The 20209-nt window shown below is 41.8% G+C and overlaps 2 protein-coding genes across 2 annotated transcripts; one reads left to right on the plus strand and one right to left on the minus strand.

The window, feature by feature from the left end:
• Positions 1-6554: 6554 nt before the first annotated feature.
• On the plus strand, positions 6555-13082 carry khdc4 (KH domain containing 4, pre-mRNA splicing factor). Its single transcript, XM_083918439.1, has 14 exons — positions 6555-6695; positions 7069-7246; positions 8292-8420; positions 8523-8602; positions 8708-8760; positions 8846-9024; positions 9107-9318; positions 9460-9520; positions 9894-9954; positions 10044-10324; positions 10397-10540; positions 11090-11199; positions 11295-11377; positions 12277-13082. The coding sequence occupies exons 1-14, from the start codon at positions 6667-6669 to the stop codon at positions 12507-12509; spliced, it is 1833 nt and encodes a 610-aa protein (XP_083774565.1). The 5' UTR covers positions 6555-6666; the 3' UTR covers positions 12510-13082.
• Positions 13083-13394: 312 nt separating this feature from the next.
• On the minus strand, positions 13395-18453 carry LOC310950565 (NADH dehydrogenase [ubiquinone] flavoprotein 1, mitochondrial-like; the record flags this gene model as incomplete). Its single annotated transcript, XM_083918444.1, has 10 exons — positions 13395-13490; positions 13589-13734; positions 14930-15011; positions 15096-15262; positions 15361-15573; positions 15786-15975; positions 16472-16655; positions 16747-16917; positions 17020-17102; positions 18370-18453. The coding sequence occupies 10 exons, from the start codon at positions 18451-18453 to the stop codon at positions 13395-13397; spliced, it is 1416 nt and encodes a 471-aa protein (XP_083774570.1).
• Positions 18454-20209: the final 1756 nt, after the last annotated feature.

Genomic DNA, 20209 nt, shown 5'->3' on the forward strand with positions numbered 1-20209 from the left:
GCAAACTTAAAGTGCAGGTTTATTTATTTGCACATAAAGTGCATACATGTAGAAACATTAACTGAGGAGAAGAAAACCTGAGGAGCTGCCATGCAGGAGGAGCTGCATTGGTAATACCAACAGGTTGAAGAGACACATACCAGAAGCATTTGTCAGCTTGTGCGTTTCTCTGCACTGTGATGCCATTATTTCTGGAGTCTATCTGCTGCCCTACCATGTGTTTCCATTTACCTGTTCTAGCTACCTCTGAGCATAACGTTCCCACTGCAGTTATTATCCAGAGCCCTGTGCGGTCACACCACAGGAGGCACTTCTGTTGTGAAGTTAATGCAATATCCATCCACCTTTCACAGACAACTGAGCCCCTCTCAGCACATTTGTCCATTTAAATGGAACTTATACGTTTGAAATCTTTAGCCTTCATATGAGACTTGGGGATTTTTGGACCCCTGGGTCATACCAGAATGACAGAAGATGGAGGGTGTAGCTTGTGTAGAGGTGAAACCTTTCCAAAAATGACACTTAGCAGCAGTGTGGATATTAAAGCACAGAGAGCTTGTTGTTCAATTTTCTCAGTCTACATAGTGGACGGGTTTTGGGTGTCTACGTATTCTCAAACTCAATATATCAGATGATTAAGTCCTCCCTCAGGTCTGCGGGGATGACTGAGTGTTTGATAAACTTCAAATACGTGGTGTTTGGTCAACCCAACCAAATGGATGGAAAATATTGTCTCAGTTGGCAAGCTGGTCCATCTATAAACTTTGTGTTGTTTGTGTTGGTAGTTGCCAGCAGCGGCGGACTCGCTCCAATCATAACTTTTGTCCTTCTGCGCAACAGAAGCTTTTCGATTTTCACCCTGAGATTGCAGGCTGTGTAAGCCTCCTCTCCAGTCTTTGGAGAAAACACAAGGACAAATATTTTATTCCTAGAACGTCCCTCTGTTGTACCTGAGGATTTCATAAATCCAGCACATGTCCGTTTCCTGGAACCACCAAGCATCTTTCCATCCCGACGCCCCCTCGCCCCGCCTCTCCTCTTGACCAGTGTTTGAGGCTGCTGCAGGTGCCCCTCCCCTGGGCAGCCAGCTCAGGAAAGCACCCCACTGTGTAGACGAGACGAGCCTGCAGCCCGGGCCATATTCATGCTGTGAGCTGTATAAGAGGCTCCCATTCTCTCCAGACATACACAAAAAAGATTCCCTTCACACTCCTCCTCCGCCTGCCCTCCTCTAAAATTCAATCTTCCCATCTGTTTTCCCTCTCTCAATCACTTTTCACTGCCTCGTCTACACTCCTCTGCGTGGCCTCCCCTTATAGGACATTAATGTGACATAAGTCAAGCTTTTGCATTATGAATAACAAAAACTCTCAAGTGGTACTCAATCGTCCCAGAATTGACTTCATCAACTTAACAGACTTCCAACTTTCAACATCTGTAACATCAGCTTATATGAAACGCACTAATTCAAGTTTTACGATCACATGTAGTCAACATAGTACTAAAAAATTACTGTTTGTAATTGCTGGTTTGACAGCAAACACTGAAATCGAGGAGCTCACAGTGTTTCTTTGTTCAACCTAGCGCAACCCCACCATGAGGCGCCCTGCTCACCGTCACGTCCCCTGACTTCACACCTCCGTGTCAGCCGCCAGGATCAGGCGAGTCCCGGGCTTGCGTGCCTTGAGGGCCGGAGGTTATATCAACCAACATACGCGTTACGGTTCACACTTGGGCTATTACTAGGAAAGACAGTAAATATGGCACGTCTGCCTCTCTCGCTCCCTCTCCCTGTGTTTCACCGTTTCTCTGTGCCCCCCTGCCTTCTCCTTTTCCTCGCTGCCCGTAAAGAGTCATCCCTGTCAGCTAAGGCGTCAAAGCTCCCCTGACCTCTGACCCTTCACTCATCTGAGCCCCATGGTTTGTTCATGCAGGGAGGTCATGGCTGAGGAGGGACATTATGCATAAGAGCTGAAATGATTAGACCATTGACCGATCAGCAGAAACCTAAACTGTAACTACTTCATTGATTTTTTTTTAAAGAAAAATACCAAACATTAGTAAATGTGAAGGTTTTTATTCTTCCGGGACCAGAAACTGAATATTTTGGGGTTCAGGACTATTGGTCAGACAAAATAAAACATTTTAATTCATAACCATGGACATTAGAATTACCCAATGGCCATTTTTTTAATTATTATTTTCTGTCTCTGATTAACAAGAGCATAATCTATAAATTAATCAATAATGAAAAAGACTGTTAGTTAGAACCCTAATTGGTATATAAATACATCCTAACGATTACCTCGTGTGGTGCCAAATGTGCATTTCAAACAAAGGATTGGCAGCTATGAGGAATTACATTCAGTTTCGTCAAAATAAAAAGTTCTAGGTGTTGAAGTTGGCCTTATGTATAAACTGGTTTAGTCCAAAACAGCTGTAACATCACCGTCACTGACTTATCTTTGAGTTACGGTTGAGTTAACAGTATGGTGTTTGGGATAAGACTGCCACCTGCAGGTGAAATATAAGAACAAAACGAAGAAGAAGAACTCACCAGTAGGCTCCAGTCGTTGACACCAGTTTGTCACATCACATTTCTCACTTTCTGTTCCTCACAGCTCCACACAAACAAGGATATTTGTTTTTCCAAAACCAAAGACTAAGGACTAGAATATACAAATACAATGCTTGGTTATCTACCCATTGTGCAGGCTCATGATTATATTCTGACAGCTGTGCCGTTTGCATTGCATCATCAATGTCTCAACATCACAACTAAAATAACAAAAATTTACTGAATACAATAACCTGGTGTAAATCACAATTCCATGTCTAAACCCGGTCATTTATTTTTCCGATGGCATCATAGTGGACTGTGTCTGAACTTTCTATTCTATTCCTTTTCATTTTCATTCTTTTCATTCAGCTCTGTGTAGACTTAGGTTGTCCCCATACCAGAATCTAAAACTCCGATACATAACTACTATAAAAAAAATAAAAAAAATTGATGCCTCTTTCGAAACCACAGCAAAAAGAAGAAAAATAAAAAATAGGAGTTCAGTGTCACTGAACACATTTGTAGATCTGTTCTTTTATAGCTTTGGTATTTTCGATACTATTGAATGTATAATGAGCAGAGATCTTATCATTTTAAAGAGGTTCTATTGAAAAAGTAACAAAAAAGTAAAGTATCGATACTTTTGATAACTTCAGTGCAGACTTGCTTGTTCTGCACCTGTCATTTATCATGACTGTACAGATTAAGTTCGTCCTTTGGGTCACTATTGGCGTGGTAAAAATAAAATACTGTGTACTTGAAGATTTTATTAGCAGCTGCTACAGTAACAGCTGCACGTGCTTCTTCCTCTTGTCTGTCTTTGCACCGGCTGAACTTGGGGCTCGGGTGGCTCAGTAACTGACCCATCCCAGTAACAGAGTCCCCAGAGGACCTCCCGTCCTGAGGGCTCAACACTGCAGAGCAAACTCTGGTCACCCACTTTGTGAGTATGAAACAAAGAAAAAACTTTAAATATACAAATTATTTTTAGCTTTCAAAGCCGGTCAGTCCTTGTATCAAGAGTTCGAAAATATTTACATTGATCAGTGATGGAAATATTAGTGTGAAGTCCTACTCAACTGCTGAACTGTAACTTTATGAATACTTATCATATACTGTGCTTTTAATCAAAGTTATTGCAACTTATTAAAATGTCCTGAACTGAGCAGCATTTTTAGAAAGAATACCATGAACGAATGAGATCTACGACTTCAAAATGCAAGAAAGAGAAAGTTCAAATCAAATGTTTTTAACGGTGTCAATTTAAAAAAGTTCTTTGCTTGCATGCCATAAAGTCTCAGGTGCGAAAGATAAAAATAAATACATTTAAAGAAAACCACAACATTAAGTTTTAAAAAAGTTAGGTTGAGATCACCAATTACAATAACAATGTCTCCACAGCTGTCAAATCCAATGTCTTGAGTCAAGTGAAACAGAATTGCAAACCTTAAAAAGTATTATTTTAAAAATTGCACTGTAATTTCAATGCTGAAAATAATACATTATTTCCACTCTACAAGTAAAAACAACTGCAGTCCTAATAGATGAGCATGAACAAAGCCAGTGTTGTGATTGAAAACTATTACTGAGCCTTTTAAAAGAATAAGACATTTCCTCTTACATGACAGACCTCAATCCTAATCAAAGGTTTTGCAGACTGTTGTCAACACCCCTGCAACACATTACAAAAGAAATTCAACTCGGGCTGCTAGTTGTTCAATCTATTGATCCATGTCGCCCCCACACAGCGTTCTCACCTTCCACAGTAACCTGCACCTCCAGGCCGTGTCTCTGAGCTCCTGGGTGGTCAGTAACTAAACACCGGAAAACAGTGACTCTGAGTAACCCAGAACACAGCACAACAGGCATGATGCTGTGGTCCGTCTCTGGACGGGATGCTGGATGTTCAGTGATGGCCTTCACGGCCTGGCTGCCACCACAAACACTACTGTAGGCCTACAGCAGAGACAACCTTCAAACACGTTCAGTTTGGGAGGTTTGTGATCTATTTGTTAAAGAGGGGACCATGTTTCCAAACAAGTCAAAAGACCATTAAAGCAAGAAAACAACATTAAAATACTATTAACAGGTCATGAAATATATTGGCTCCATGGATGGATTACTGAACATAAGGTCAGCGGGCCTGAGTCATACAAGTTTGCTGTAAAAAACCCACAAAATAATCACAAAGTATATACAAAATGACTACAAATAACCACAATTACTGACAAAAAAATTACTAAAGGGATGCAAAAACGACTACAAAGAGATGCTTAATGACTGAAAATAGAAACAGAACAACGACATACCGTACAGACAAAAAATTGCGACAAAGACACGCAAAAGGAGTAAAAATAGATGTAAAATGACCACAAAGAGAAACAAAGCGATGACATAAACGTAAAATGTCTAAAAATTGATGTGAAACCAGCACAAAAAGATGCAAAATGACTAAAATAGATGCAAAACAATTACAAAGACATCAAAACGACTAAAAATGGACATCATATGAGCACAGAGAAAAAAATGACTACAGAGCAACTGAAAGTAGACTCTTTGAATCTGGGTGTCTTGTTCCTTCGTCAGAGTGGGGGGGGGGGGGCTCTTACATGTCTGCACCCCGGGGCCCCTTGTCTCATAATCCGCCCATGATTGGCCCTATTGGAATTTGTCATTTTGGCCCATAAAATAGTTTTTCTTTAGTTTATGTTTGACTTCATAGTGCAACTATGATAACAACCTAACTTGCCACATATAGCCTACTTTCTTGTCAGTCAACATGCCACAGTGATTACTCCATTAATAGGGATGAAAAGACGTTATAGTTGACCTTTTAAAGACATTTTCTATAAGATACACACCCGACCACTAGTAGCTACACAAGCAAAGTCTCATTTACTTCAGAAGGACTATTGGTAAACCTTAATGCTAGTTTTGGAAACTGTTTGCATTTAAAAAAAAACGACAAAAACCGCAAAACCCAGGACAAACAAACAAAGTCCTGACACGTGTTTTAAAAGCTACAGGACACATGAATTCGTGCATTTTATATTAAGAGGTTTTATAAAGTAGGTCGCTCACACCTACCTTGACTAAACGTGGACTGCCATGATGAAGCATGTGCTGCAGCTGAAGGCGTCCTCCTCCACTGGAAACTGCGATGCCTCCTCTGGAGAAACTCACCAAGGGTGGCACCACGGAAGTGATGAAAGGTGGGACAGGTGAGGCTGCGGCACCCCACACCTGAAACGCTGCATTAACTTTGGCTCTGATAATAATAATAATAATAATAATAATAATAATAATAATAATAATAATAATAATGATAATAATAATGTGATTTTGTCATTTAAAATATTTATGAGAATCTGGTTTTGCACTGGAATAATGTATAGTTTGGACTAATGTGAAAATAATGTGGAAAAACAGTCGTGAATATATGATATTTCTTATTGTCATAAAGGAAAAATACCATGTTCATAAATTCAAATTCACTAAAAAGAATACGTGTTTTATTGCTTATGGCCCTTTTCAAAGATGTAAACATAAAAATCCCAAAACGGTCCTGGTTTATTTCCTGTTGCAATGTATGTGAATGACAACGGACAGGAAGTCATTAAGGACCAAGGCTGTTGCCTAGCAATGGAATTCCGTTGAAAAGGTCTAAAAGAATAAATTCAAGTAATAAATTATTTCAATCCAACACTCACTTAATTATAAAGCAATTAACAGTATGTAGGCCCTAAAGGTTTTAGCTTGAAACGTTATCCCTCCCCTAGCGTTGGCCTTTAACTTCTTTTTTAATATTATTATTTTAGAGTCCATTGTTCTTATATTCAGCACAGATGTGTTATTGGGAAGTTTCTGTTCATGTAAGTTTGTATTATGTATAAAATAAATAAAGTTTGTGTTTCTGATGCGCTGGTGTCTGGCGCCCTCTTGTGGCGTCATCACCAACTGACATCATCCACCGGAGGCGGAAACACCGCGGAGTCCGTGGCAGTGGAGGCTAACAACCAGCACAGCCTCACTGTGCAGAAGCCACGGGAGGTTTTTACACATTTATTCTGACACTGAGAGGAAACTTTCCGTTTGACAAGATATTGATGTCATTTTGTGGAACCCAAAACGGCGGGTGAGTGCGTGGAAACGGGTTTGTTTTTATGTTTCTCTGTGGTATTTCACTCGCCACCCTGATGCTATCTGTTAGCCGCGTAAGCTAACGTTAGCCAGTTTATGTAATCATAGCGGAGTGTTGTCGTGTTAGTTATCATGTAGTTACATGTTATGAGATATTTCAAAATTGTTCACAATACTGTTGAAATTATGAGACGAAAAAAAAACAACCTAAATTCTTGGTCAGTTTCCAAGAAAACATCAACAACAACAGTCAGCTGCGGGGTGTTGATGGTAGCTTAGGATATACTAAATACAATGTAAACTTAGGTCTCTTTCTTTTGTTCTTATTAATGATATTTTTTCTCTGTCATGCTTTCCTGTCTTCCCAGCCGCCGCAGCAAGTGGGACCAGCCCGGCCCCGGCTCTGGCGGGATGGCGGAGGCAGAAGCTGCACCCACCGGGGCTCTGGATGCTGCAGCTGCCGTGGCTGCCAAGATCAACGCTATGTTGGTAGCTAAAGGCAAACTCAAACCCTCACAGATAGGCATCCCGGGACCCCCTGACAAGGTAATAGGATACGTATATGTCTGCTCAGTCTCTTATTCAACAATCAGCTCAGATGCAGTCATACATGTCTGTTTTTTCTAGGCCTGTGTGAGCAATGTGTCAATGCAAATCAGTGTTATCCATATTCTGTACCCCTACTGCAGCTATATTTTTATCTTTGTTTTAAAGACAGGACCCCTTTTCTCATTTATGTCACATCCTTCGTGCAGCAATAGAAAATCATGCTCAATAAGACATCATTTGCGCAATTTTTGGACAGGAGCCCTGATACAGGAGCTAAGCAATGTGCTGCTGTGGGTGGGGGCAGCAGCAAAAACTTATTTTAGCCACCTAAAAAAAGGCTTACATAAGAAAATCTTGGTCAGCATCTGTCACTTGCTGTCCTTTGCGTTGGGACTACATTTTCTCAATTGTAGAACTTCATTATTACCACGCGTAAGCACAACAGGGCCCACACCACCTACAAATCAACTGTTGTGTTGATGCGTAGCGATATGGCAGTTCTAAGGTCGAGAAGATGTATTCCCATAGGAAAGGACTGCCTGACTCCACTTAAAAATACCGGAAATATCCCTGTAAGTGCCCAGTTGATGTTTACCACACTGGATGATAATCTGGTGTCAAACTGAAACTGGCTTTTTCTGTTTGCATTAATGGCCTTGGAGAAATCAGATGTTATAATTGTTTTGTGTTGATAATCAAAAAAATATTTCAGCCTAGTGTACCATAACAGTTATGCTGATAATAAAGACGTTCCAGCATATTTCTCTTTCAAGATTAAATATGTCCAAGAGTCATCAATATGTTGTGGCACACAATGCACTCTTCATTTACATAAGAATACATGTACACCTGTCAAATATTGGGTAAGTTCACCACAAACGTGTTGCCTCGACATCATCATAGTCTATATTATTAAAAAAATAATAATAAGTGTTATCACATATAATGTTGAATACTAAGTATAGTCTTGTGTCCCTATTAAGTCACAGTGACCCAAATTAACTTGGAGTGACACATCCTTTTGTCTTTTGACTCCTCTCAGGTTATAGGCATTGGGAAGCCTCCAGTGCCAACAAAGGCCAAGGATGACCTGGTCGTAGCTGAGGTGGAGATCAATGACGTCCCAATCACCTGTCGGAATCTGCTAACACGTGGACAAACGCAGGATGAGGTGAGTGGTAATATGGACAATTTTTTCTCACATATTTAAGTTAATAACTACCTTTGTGGAGTATTTATTGACCTGTACTCTGCCTCACTTGTTTATCTGCAGATCAGTAAAGTTAGCGGTGCTGCGGTTTCGACCAGAGGCCGTTACATGACAGCAGAGGAGAAGGGCAAAGCGCTGCCAGGGTGACTTCTCTCATCTCACATTTTCATGGACTGGGCATAAAAACCAGTCAACGGGCTGCTTTAATTATTATACGTTAACACAACTTTTCTGCTCTTTCCACGCAGGGATCGACCTCTGTATCTTCATGTGCAAGGACAGACCAGAGAGCTTGTCGACAGTCAGTACTTTTCATACACTTTCATGAATGTAGGTCTTCATATCTCATGTGGTTAGACTGATGGTTTCTTTCTGTCGTTCTCCAGGGGCAGTTAATAGAATCAAGGAGATCATCACTAACGGTGTGGTGAAGGCTGCAACTGCCCCATCAGCTTCTTCTCCCTTCTCCACTGGTGGGGCTTCAGTCACAGTCTACCAGCAGCACAACCCACCTCCTCCTTCACTGCCCCCCATAACCCACCACAAACCACACTTTCAGTCCGGGGTAAGATGCCTTGCTTTCGTCTGTTTACATCTCATGTACAATGATAGTACTGCTCTGACAAATGTTGTCTTTCTTTTCTCAGATGCATTATGTTCAAGATAAACTCTTTGTTGGTCTGGAGCATGCTATCCATGGGTTTGTGGTCAAAGAGCGGGTCGAGGGCCCTGGCTGTTCATACCTGCAGCACATCCAGGGTGAGACTGGGGCCAAAGTCTTTCTTAGGGGAAAAGGATCAGGCTGTTTGGAGCCTGCCTCTGGACGTGAGGCCTTTGAACCCATGTACATCTACATCAGGTTGGTCCTATGAAATAATAAAGATTAAGACCGTCTCCTTGTCAGAGATGATTCCCGGTTGTGCAATAATATGAACTAGCCTCAAAGGTTTTGCAGCGCCATGGGCCCAGTAGAACTAAATGCAACCTTTTCTCTCTCCAGTCATCCTAAACCAGAAGGACTTGCCGCAGCAAAAACCTTGTGTGAGAACCTGCTTCAGACTGTAAGTAATTTCCTCTTACTGTGAACCGTTAAATCACAATTTGTACAGGTCTATGCATCTCCAATCCATTTATAATTGACATTCATTGTAAGCTACACTGGTTGGAGGAAGAGCTGGATCACTGCGTCTACTCGCGATGCACGGTGCAGTCATAACTGCTTCGAAATTGGCACAGGCCTAACTGGGGCACGGTTGGTGTCAGTGATCTGAGCTTTTACACATGTGCCATTAACACACATTAGTTAAAGTATTGTGTGCGACAAGTTTGAGTGGTATTTCAACAATATTTTCTTCCATGTCAGGGTGATAAATTTCTTATTTTAATTCCTTGAACCACTAACAATTCTTTCGTACAATGTTTCTGTTTCTCTAGGTCCATGCAGAGTATTCTCGCTTCCTTAATCAAATGAGCTCAATGATGCCGACACAACAAGGTAATTTACATTTATCACTATATAAGGCAATACAGTTGATTGAAGAACTCATTGGAATAGTCTGACTGGATCTGGTTCTCCCCCTCCAGGCTTTGCACAGCCTCCAGTGGTGAATGGGATGCCTCCGCAGCCTCCTTACTACCCCCCTGCTGGATTCCAGCCAGGCTACGCCATGCCTGTTCCCCCACCTCAGCCTCAACCTGTCTCTCTACCTTACACTATCCCACCTCCCATACACCCCGCAGCACCTGTAGGTGTGCTTCCTCAGTACTCCCTCCCCCCTGCCCCCGTCCCTGCTCCTGTTCCCACCCACACCCTCGCACCAGCTCTTGCCCCTGTACCTACCGCTGCTTCAGGCACTATGCCACAGGTAGGACCGCGCCATCAAGATGTATAGCATGCAAAGCAACAATACTTACTATATGTTTTTTCGTCTCTGCAGACGCTTGCTCCTGTACCTTTTCCTCCATCAGCTGCACCGCCACCCAAAGCTCCACCTCCTGCGACTCCAGCCAACCCACCACAGAAGAGACGCTTCACAGAGGAGGTCCCAGATGAGAGGAACAGCGGCCTGCTGGGATACCAGGTGAGAAACAGCTCTTCCACCTTTTCAAACCCTCTTCATTCTGCAGGTTGTTATTTTTCACCTTTCCTTTTTATCTCTCCACCTTTTGGCCCTCGTTTGTGTGCGTGTGTGTGTGCATGCGTGCGTGGTCACTTAGTTTCATCAGCAAATCATATTCAATCTGTCTTTAGCTCTTTAACTGCTCTGTTACTTCAATGTCTGTGATTTATCTACAACCATTTCATCCTTCCTTCCTTCCCTCCTTCGATTTACGTACTTTGGTTGAGATGGCGTGGCTTGCCATTTGCTGTTGTTCACTTACAGTAAACCTGTCTTTCTGCTGGTAATAACGACTTTCAGGAAAAAAGGTATAATAACTATTGATAAGCTTTAAGTATTCTTTCATAGTGCCTGGAGAAAAAAAATCAGAGTAATCAGACTTGTGGTAAGCTATTCACAATGGCAATTGGTGGTTGGCAATGGTTAGTTATTAGTCACATTGGCCAGTGTCAGGAAAGGGTTTAGTAGAGGATGTCTGCTAATCGCGCCTGTGTGTTTTTTTGCTCATAGCATGGACCCATTCATATGACTAATTTAGGTGCAGGCTTCCCAGTGGGCAGCCCAGAGACTACGGGACCTCCACCACAGAGTTCCTCTGGCCCACCAAGTGAGAGGAACAGGTGCAGTTACATTTGTTTACATTTATCAATTAAATATTAATGATGTGCAAGGCCAGTAAACATATTTAACTAATTTCTCTATTTGTGTCCCGCAGGCAGCTAATGCCTCCACCTCTGCTGCCAGTAAATGGAGTGAGACCCAGGATGGAGGAGCGAAGGGCACCGCAAGGCCCCGTGGGTAAGGGCATTATCCTGTGGGCTGACAAATCTCTGCCACAATCCACAGTTCCTGACTGTGGCCTTTATAAGCTCAGCCTGGATCTATTCACAGCCTTAATGTAGAGCAGCAAAGATTTGCGTTTAAATCCTCTCCTGGGCCACTAGATTAAATTTCAGTGGTTTTACTTGGGTTTGAAGAGGTATATATATCTGTTACAAAAAGCCCAGACAGATGTATCAAGAAACTTTGACCAAAAAATTGGATTTCTTTTAATAATACGTTTTCGTGGTTTCACTGGGCCTGATGCTTCTTATGGTTCTTGCAGGATTCAGCTGCTGTGACTAGAAATCTCCAGTTAGTGAGGCAGAGCTATGCTTAACATCTTTTGTGCATTGTTCAATCCTTTTTTAAAGAAGTCTGATAAATCGAGTCGCCCTTACCGTCCCGTTCTGATGACATCATCAGTCTGGGGTTGTCTGTAGTTTGTTTGCTTTCCTCGCTAACGAGAATCTCTCCTGTTTTTGTGTTTTTCTCTTTTTCTCTGTGTTTTTCTTCTCTTCCATGTGTCTCTGGGGTGATTCTGGATTCTGATTGGGGGTGGGGCACGACTCGTCCTGTGATGCTGTCCTGCCGCTCGATTGGACGGCCCTAACGCTGTCGCTCCCCACCAACCAATGGCTGATTTCGAATGGCTGCCCCCTCTTCTACTCTCCTGACAATCTATGATATAAATCTATTAACTATTTTTCTCCCAAAACGTGTTTTGAATAATTAACTTGAACCTGTCCTGTTTTAAACATGTTGCCGCTGTTGTCTTTTGCGTTTTTATGTTTTTTCTCTCCCCGTATCTCTTCCCTTCCTACCAAATGTGCCTCCACTTCCTCTTTTCTGCGTGCTTCCCCTCTTTTTTCTTTCAGAGCCCTCGGTGAAGAGATTGAAAACTGGTTTGGTGGCGTACGCTGGCGACTCCTCTGATGAAGAGGAAGACCACTCAACCTCAAAAGCCTCAGGGCCAGGTAACCCTGGGACAGTTCCCCCCACCTCCATCTCCTCAGGCTGGACACAGGGCTATCGCTGCCCTCCTCCTCCACCCCCTCGTGCTAAAACACAGCCACAGCAGCAGCCTATGCCTTTCTGGATGGCACCCTAAAACAGGAAAAGTCCCTCAGTGCTGTGTGCCGAGTCTTAAAGGATGTTCACCCAAACTGAGCCTGTCTTTTTCCACCACTCACCACCCGTTCATCGTGTGGATGACTTTTGACAGCTACATGTTGGTTGCAGCATTATTTTAGTACTTGGGTCCAAATGGAAAGACTAATGTTTTGGGAAACTGTTTCTTTTGGTGCACACATTATAGTTTGAAGATGAACATTTGCAGGACTGAACTCCAGACTATTTTGTGGATGTATAGATGGTCAGCTGGGCGATACTCTGCCTCCAGTTTAATTTGAAATGGTTTGAATGTTGTCAGGTGAAGTGTTTGAATATAGTGTCTTTGTAAAAACAATATCACAAGGCAATGATGTTGCACATCACTGACCACTTTTCATTTTATCCCTAGTGCAGCTTTTTGTACCTTTCCTTTTTCCCTGTCCGCGTCAGTGACACCATCCTTTCCTATCCTGGTCTTTTTGTACAGATCATACTGGACTAAGATGTAGAGAACCTATTCATTTTATTTCATGCTTTTATGAAATAAATAAAATTAATTTATTGCTGTGTTTGAGCTTGTGTTTCTTCATAGTGTGTTATTTTTCTTATTAAAGTCTGTTCTGCCACACGTCATCACAAACCTCACATCTGCCAGTTACCTGTCAACAGTTCTTCCTGCCTAAATAGATAGTGGATTAAGTGACCGACCAAAAACAGTCAAACACTCTTAAACAAGGAAGAAATATCATTTTAAGTAATACAACTTTATCTGTACAGAAATATAATATTAAGAAACTATGTTAAAAGGTACTGTAGACATGGTGGTATAGCACAATGGGCTATAACTACTGTTATGAAGGACTGAATGCAGAAATGCACAGTTTCAGATCATCTCGATTTCTGGCTCTCTTGGAGGGTTTTTCTTGTTATACTGAGAGATGCGGCTCTCCATGATTGGCCGGAAATGGCGTATCAGTCCCTGTAGATGAAAAGTTTTAAAATGTAAATTTGAACTTGTCGCCTCAGCCAGTATTTTATTAACAGCTTCATGTGTTGGACTGGTTCAAAAGATGTCACCTGCACAGGCCAGGCAGCCCCGTCTCCCAGGGCACAGATGGTGTGTCCCTCTATCTGTTTGCTTAGCTCCCAGATCATGTCAATCTCTGAAGCTGCTGCTTCTCCTCGAACAAATCTCCACATCATTTTATCCATCCAGTCGACTCCTGAGGGAAGGGACAAAGAGGAAAGGTGAATTCAATAGAAAAAGTACTCACATTGGAGAGCACCTTTAAGCAATGTTCTGTCTAAACAGATCTTCTGGCAAAAAACGCAGATGAAGTGAATTAAAGTGGGACACTACAGATTGCAGTTAATGCGCTGGTCAATTTTATTTTGCTTCCATAATGCATTTTTTTCACAATAGTGGAAAGAAAATATCCAAAATACATATGTAGGTGGGAATATTACTACACTGCTGATCGTGTCTGTAGGTTTCTTTAAAATGTACCAAGAAGTAGCATTTGTTATTGCCTCATATGCATATTCAAACATAACATTTGAAATACAAAAATAATTGCCTTGATGTAAGTAATCAAGTGGGGAATTAGGGTGATATGTATTAGTTAAAAATGTTTAACCTTTTCACCGGTAGTGTTTCACAAATCTATCATTTTTGAATACATATCTTTTTCCCCATAACCTGAGCCAGAAATCTCCCCACATTTAATACACCACCAATCGTTATTAAATCTATATTCTGAAGGTCTTTGCAGAGGAGTCTGTCCTTTTTAATGAACCTTTTTATTGATTCCATTCAGCATTGTCCCATTAGCATTGAACATCTCACACACATTTTGTACAGAGCATACAAATATTTCACAGCAGGAATCAAACACAAAGGAGTCTTGTTTTTTATGATAGTATTTTCTGATTAATGGAGTGAGAAGAGATATCAAAAATGACTTTAACATATCAACAAAATGAAACAAGACATTAATAACTGGCATTATCCAGTGTTCATATTTCTGTAACTACTTTCCTTACTTGTAATACAAAATGAAAAATGTCCGTAATCAACTGGGGAAGTGCTTTTACCTTTTCATCTGTAGTGTCTCCCCCACGTTTCTTTTGATACTTTGAATACATACTAATACTATTTTTTTAACGTAAGTTCAATTTTGACTGAAGAGCTTTGACTTGTACTGGAAAATGTTTTACATTAAAGTAGTATCTGAGTACTTCTCCCACCACACAAATAATTTGTGGGTTGTAAAAGCTCTGATTCGGACTGTTGATGTGCATGGGACTATTCTAGCCTATCGAAGAGAAAAAAAACCCAGTACAGACCCAGTGTTGTGTCACCAGACTCATCGCGTGGTGTCGTGCTTCTGCTGTTAAATACATTGTGCAGTTCCTTACCTTCTCTGCAGGGGGTGCACTGGCCACAGCTCTCGTGTTTGTAGAACTCAACCAAACGTGCGATGGCTCTGATCACATCAGTCTGGAGGAAAAATACAGTTCTCAGATCATCTTTCCAGGCTTATTTGTGTATTTTATTATGCACATTATTCATGGATCTGTTTACCGATTTATCCAGAACTATGACGGCAGCAGTTCCTAGCGCCGTCTCAGCACGGACCAGGTCGTCAAAATCCATCAAAACATCATCGCAGACGTGGCGAGGGATGATGGGAGTAGAGGAGCCCCCTGGGATCACTCCTAATAGATTGTCCCATCCGCCCTTCACTCCTCCTGCACCAGTCACACAAGAGGAGAGAGGAAGTCAGGTCAGCATCTTGTAATGTAAACCAGCATCAACACAGAGGTGGACTGTAAATACACATACTCACCTGCGTGTCTCTCTATAAGCTCCCTCAGAGGAACAGACATCTCTTCCTCCACTGTGCACGGTGTGTTCACGTGACCTGAGATGTTGAACAGCTTCGTCCCAGAGTTCCTCTCCCTCCCAAAGCTGGCGAACCAAGCGCCACCTCGACGACAGATTGCAGGGGCCACAGCAACCGTCTCCACATTGGAGACTGTTGTCGGGCATCCAAACACCCCTTAAAGGATAGAGATTAAGCAGTGAATAATCACTGGAGAGCTGTAATTACAACATCACCCTATTTCAGTTTGTTAAAGGAAGGGAAGGGTGAGGGCAGTTTGTTGCAATCTGCATCCTCTCCTCTAGACGCCTGGCTCTAAATTCTACACACTGCTCCTTTAAACCACAATTAACCCCAGTAGGAATCCGGATGTAGGAGGCTTACCGTACCTATATCTGCAGGGAACGGCGGCTTGAGTCGGGGTTTCCCTTGTTTGCCTTCGAGAGACTCGATGAGGGCTGTCTCCTCCCCGCAGATGTAAGCTCCAGCCCCCCGCATCACAAATACATCAAAGTCAAACCCAGAGCCACAGGCGTTCTTCCCTATCAGCCCTGCTTTGTACGCCTCGATGATAGCCACCTGTTTGAAGAGTGGAAACAAACGAAACATTGTATCAAACACACAGCATCTATAGACTGACGATCCATCCACCTGAATGAATGAAACCTGAATTTACTTTGCGCAAAGAGCATAAAATAATATAAAAAGAACATCAACACCCATACATGACTCCACATAATATATAACATAAAACATGATCATTATAAGGACTTAATCAATGAAGGACATCAGACCAAGTGGTAAGCAGAAGAATGGGATGTTGGACAAAGGATGTAATGTCTCTTTTAGTCTACATGGGCATGTTATACCTTCGCCCTGAGGTGCATATTCAGGCCTTAGAGGGTGCTGAGGATCTGCTTTGATCTTGTGATCTTGTCATGGTGTCCTGGTCTGTCATGTAAGTAATACTGCACATTTGTTCCCCAGTTATCTTGCTACAAGGCTAACAACCCTGCCCAAGAGTACATGTACAGCACTATTATTAATAGCAAACTCACATGTGGCTTTTGCATACCTGTAGATTTGACGACTCATTGTAAAACTCTCCCCTGATGTAGATGTACGCAGCACGAGCGCCCATGGCTCTCCCAGCGATCAGACAGCCTTCTATTAACTTATGGGGGTCGTGACGCATTATCTCACGGTCTTTACACGTCCCAGGTTCCCCCTCATCAGCATTCACCACCAGGTACTTAGGCCTTAGGACACAGGAAAGGAGGAAGCACTCAATACACCAATGCATCACCAGAGTGTAATTAACAGTGGAGACAGTGCTTTTCCTTCTCCTACCTGCCATCGCTGGGTTTGATCATGAAGCTCCACTTCATGCCGGTGGGGAAGCCTGCTCCTCCTCTGCCTCGGAGGCCTGAGGTTTTCACCTCATTTAAGATCCAGTCTGATCCCTTCAGTATGATCTCCTTCGTCTTATACCAGTCCCCTCGTTTGAGGGAGCCCTTGAGTCTGTAGGAACAGGGAGAGAGATGATTGAGCATTTAAACTGAGGTTCAGGTCATAAGAGACTGGGAGAAATGCTTTTTTTTTCTTTTCTTTTTATGTTTTCACCTCCAGTCATGCCGGCCATATAAGTTGGTGAATATCCGGTCTTGATCACTCAGAGGGCCAAATGTGGTCTTTTTTTGTTTCACCTGGTGACACAGAAGAAGATAAAAGAAAGGTGTGATGGACAATGGATGACTGACCACCATGATTACTTTCATTATTTATTATTATGCATATTATGTTTTTGATTAGGCAAATGTATTGTTTCTTCTATAAAATGTCAGAAAATAGTGAAAACCGGTGTTATAATTCCCCAGAACCCAAGGTGACTTCTTCAAATGTCTTTATTTTCACACTTCAAACAGTCTAAACCCAAAGATATTCAGTTTTTTAAACATTTTTTATCATTGATGACAAAAGAAAAGAATCAAATTGTCACGTCTGAGGAGCTGGAACCAGCAAATTTGACAAAATTGATTACTCGATTATGAAAGTAGTCGGCAATTCGACTTATTGTTGCAGCTCTACATCACTTACGTAGTTACAATGTTGACATAATAGTGAAAACTAGAATGGATTACACAAAAAGTCATTTGAAATATAAGAGGCCTCGCATATATTTCATTTCACATATCAAATGGAGAATTTTGTGTTTGAAAATGTGCCTCTTTAATTTAAATGTGAATAAGTAAGCTACAGATGTGAATTCTCTAAATTTGGGGAATTTAAAATGCATGCTTTACAAAAAAGCAGTTGTTCCAATTCCAATGGTATTAAACTCACTGCTGTATGTTATGAGAAATTAAAAACCATTTGTGACAACATCTGGGAACATTACAGTAACCATATAGACCTGAATAATATAATATCAAAACTCTGAAACCAACAATTAATGAATGTGGCCACATCTTACAGTACATGAAATGTGACTATTAACAGCAGCCTATACTCATAATAATGCAATATAATGAAAATATATTTAAGTCCACTATATATTTTAAGACATTTTCATTAAATATACCTCTTTGACACTTTTAGTGATCACGAAAAACGTGTGTCTGTCCTATCTTTTAACATCATATAGAACAATATGAAAATATTCAAAAACAAAAACAATTTGATCCAAAATATTTTCAATTAAAGAATATCATCATGTTTATCTATGTGGGTCTGTTAGATAATCTCCTTTTATTACTTTTATTAAAACTCTAGTTACTTGCTGCGTGTCAAAACTCTTGCATGCCTGTATACGAATAGGCATGTAGGCCAGTGTGTGTGTGTGTGTGTGTGTGTGTGTGTGTGTGTGTGTGTGTGTGTGTGTGTGTGTGTGTGTGTGTGTGTGTGTGTGTGTGTGTGTGTGTGTGTGTGTGTGTGTGTGTGTGTGTGTGTGTGTGTGTGTGTGTGTAAGCCTACCTGCGGCTGTGCTGCAGTGCTGTAGGTCAGACGCGGAGCGATCTGACGCACCGCAGCGCCCCACAGCATCCGCCGAGGCAGCATCCTGCAGGAGACGAGCACCTCCAGCTCACTTCAGACACTTTTATACTCTAAAGCCTTTCCTCAGTTTGACTTCTCATACGATCTAACCGATAACCTCCGCTCTTACTGGAGCTGCAGCGAGGTCCTGCTGGTTCAGCTTAATTAAACTAAGAAGATTAACGACATACGTCACATCCGATCAGCTGCTGGTGCGGCGTCACACAGGTGCCCGCTCTTTCTCAGGTGCGCACTCTTTCTCAGGTGCGCACTCTTTCTCAGGTGCGCAGTTGGTGAGTATCAGCGTAATAAGAGGCGCTCTCATCACGGGACTCTGTGCTGGAGGCTTATAGATGTGAAGATAACCATAGATCCAGGGTCCATTATTAGTCATTGACCCATAACCTACTTGACAACTTTTTCACAGCACACATTTTGACTTGTCATATAAGGAAAGTCCCAGGTATTTATTAAAGTGAAGTTCCGGCGCAAAATCATCCCATGGTCTTTTTTGGCACTTACTGACATCGAATAAGCCATGGAGACAGTTTTCTTTTGTGTAACAACTATTAACGGAGAAAACCGAGAGATTTGCTAACAGCCGGACATAGTTGACACTGTTTAGCTCGGGGCAGTACGGTGAAGGCATTAAAACATCTTTTTAAACCACTAATACTGCTAAAAATAACGCCAAACATCTGCAGTAGCACGATAAGGATCACTACACATAAAAAGAAGCACCAATGCACCATGGTACCAGGACCTTGAAACCGATGCAGCTGAATGGAATAATAATAATAATAATAATAATAATAATAATAATAATGTACTGTGACAAGTCAAAATGTCTCCTGTGGGATCTTTTTCTTCTCACTCGTTTCAAGTGAAATTCTGGTGTAAAATTATCCCAGGCTCTTTTTAGGCAAACACACTCATACTCACACCCGCTACAGCTAGCTTTAGCTCACAGGGTGTCAAGTTAGTGTCCAAGTATTACTAGACGGCAAGATTGAACACTCGCACATAGGAATCGAAATGGCTGAGTGAACAGATTTCAATCAGACAGGTGACTTCTAAGATTTCGATGGGCGACCATACCTATTTGAGGCAGAATACACAGAAGAGCTGCAGCAACAGGATGAAAGGGGTCAGAGGATGGGAGAACCGCCAGCGGAGGAGGTTGAGCTGTCTCAGTGCATTTTTTTGGTGTGTCTGTGGGTACTGTGAGAACATCGGCACCGAAGAAGAATGTTTAAAAGGAGATGGTACCGGGGCCAGTAGGTAAGTCTTTCAAAACAATCTCTTAATAAACTCTGTGTTCACTAACTACGTTGCTGGTGCTTTGGTTAATGTGTAAGGACTCTTATCATGCTACTGCAGAGGTTTGATGTTATTTGGAGCAGTATTCGTGGTTACAGAAGCCGCTTTAATGCGTTCACCTTGCTGCCCAGAGCTAATCCATGTTAGCCGCATTTGGCTGTCAGCGACTGTTAGCCACGGTCCCAGATTTCTCTGTCAGTAGTTTGTACACAAAAAAAATTGTCTTATTTGATAAGTGTATTATCCTAAAAAGAGCCTTGGATGATTTTACACCAGAAATTCACTTTAAATAGAAACGACCATAATGAGACTCTTAAAGCAACATTATATGTTTGGTATTTTTTTGCGATTTGGCGCCCCTACAGTTTCAGAGTGCAGATCACTTACAGCCATCGCTGTCATAACTATAGACAGCTGTATATGGAAGTGCATCTGCATTACTCATGATCAAAAAACGAAT

This window comes from Echiichthys vipera (genome assembly GCF_963691815.1).
Source record: "Echiichthys vipera genome assembly, chromosome: 8".
NCBI lineage: Eukaryota > Metazoa > Chordata > Actinopteri > Perciformes > Trachinidae > Echiichthys > Echiichthys vipera.

Coding starts and splice junctions, on each gene's coding strand:
- khdc4 (XM_083918439.1), top strand. CDS start 6,667: ATGTCATTTTGTGGAACCCAAAACGGCGG. Junction 6,696..7,068: donor TGTGGAACCCAAAACGGCGG/GTGAGTGCGTGG, acceptor CTGTCTTCCCAG/CCGCCGCAGCAAGTGGGACC. Junction 8,603..8,707: donor AAGGGCAAAGCGCTGCCAGG/GTGACTTCTCTC, acceptor CTTTCCACGCAG/GGATCGACCTCTGTATCTTC.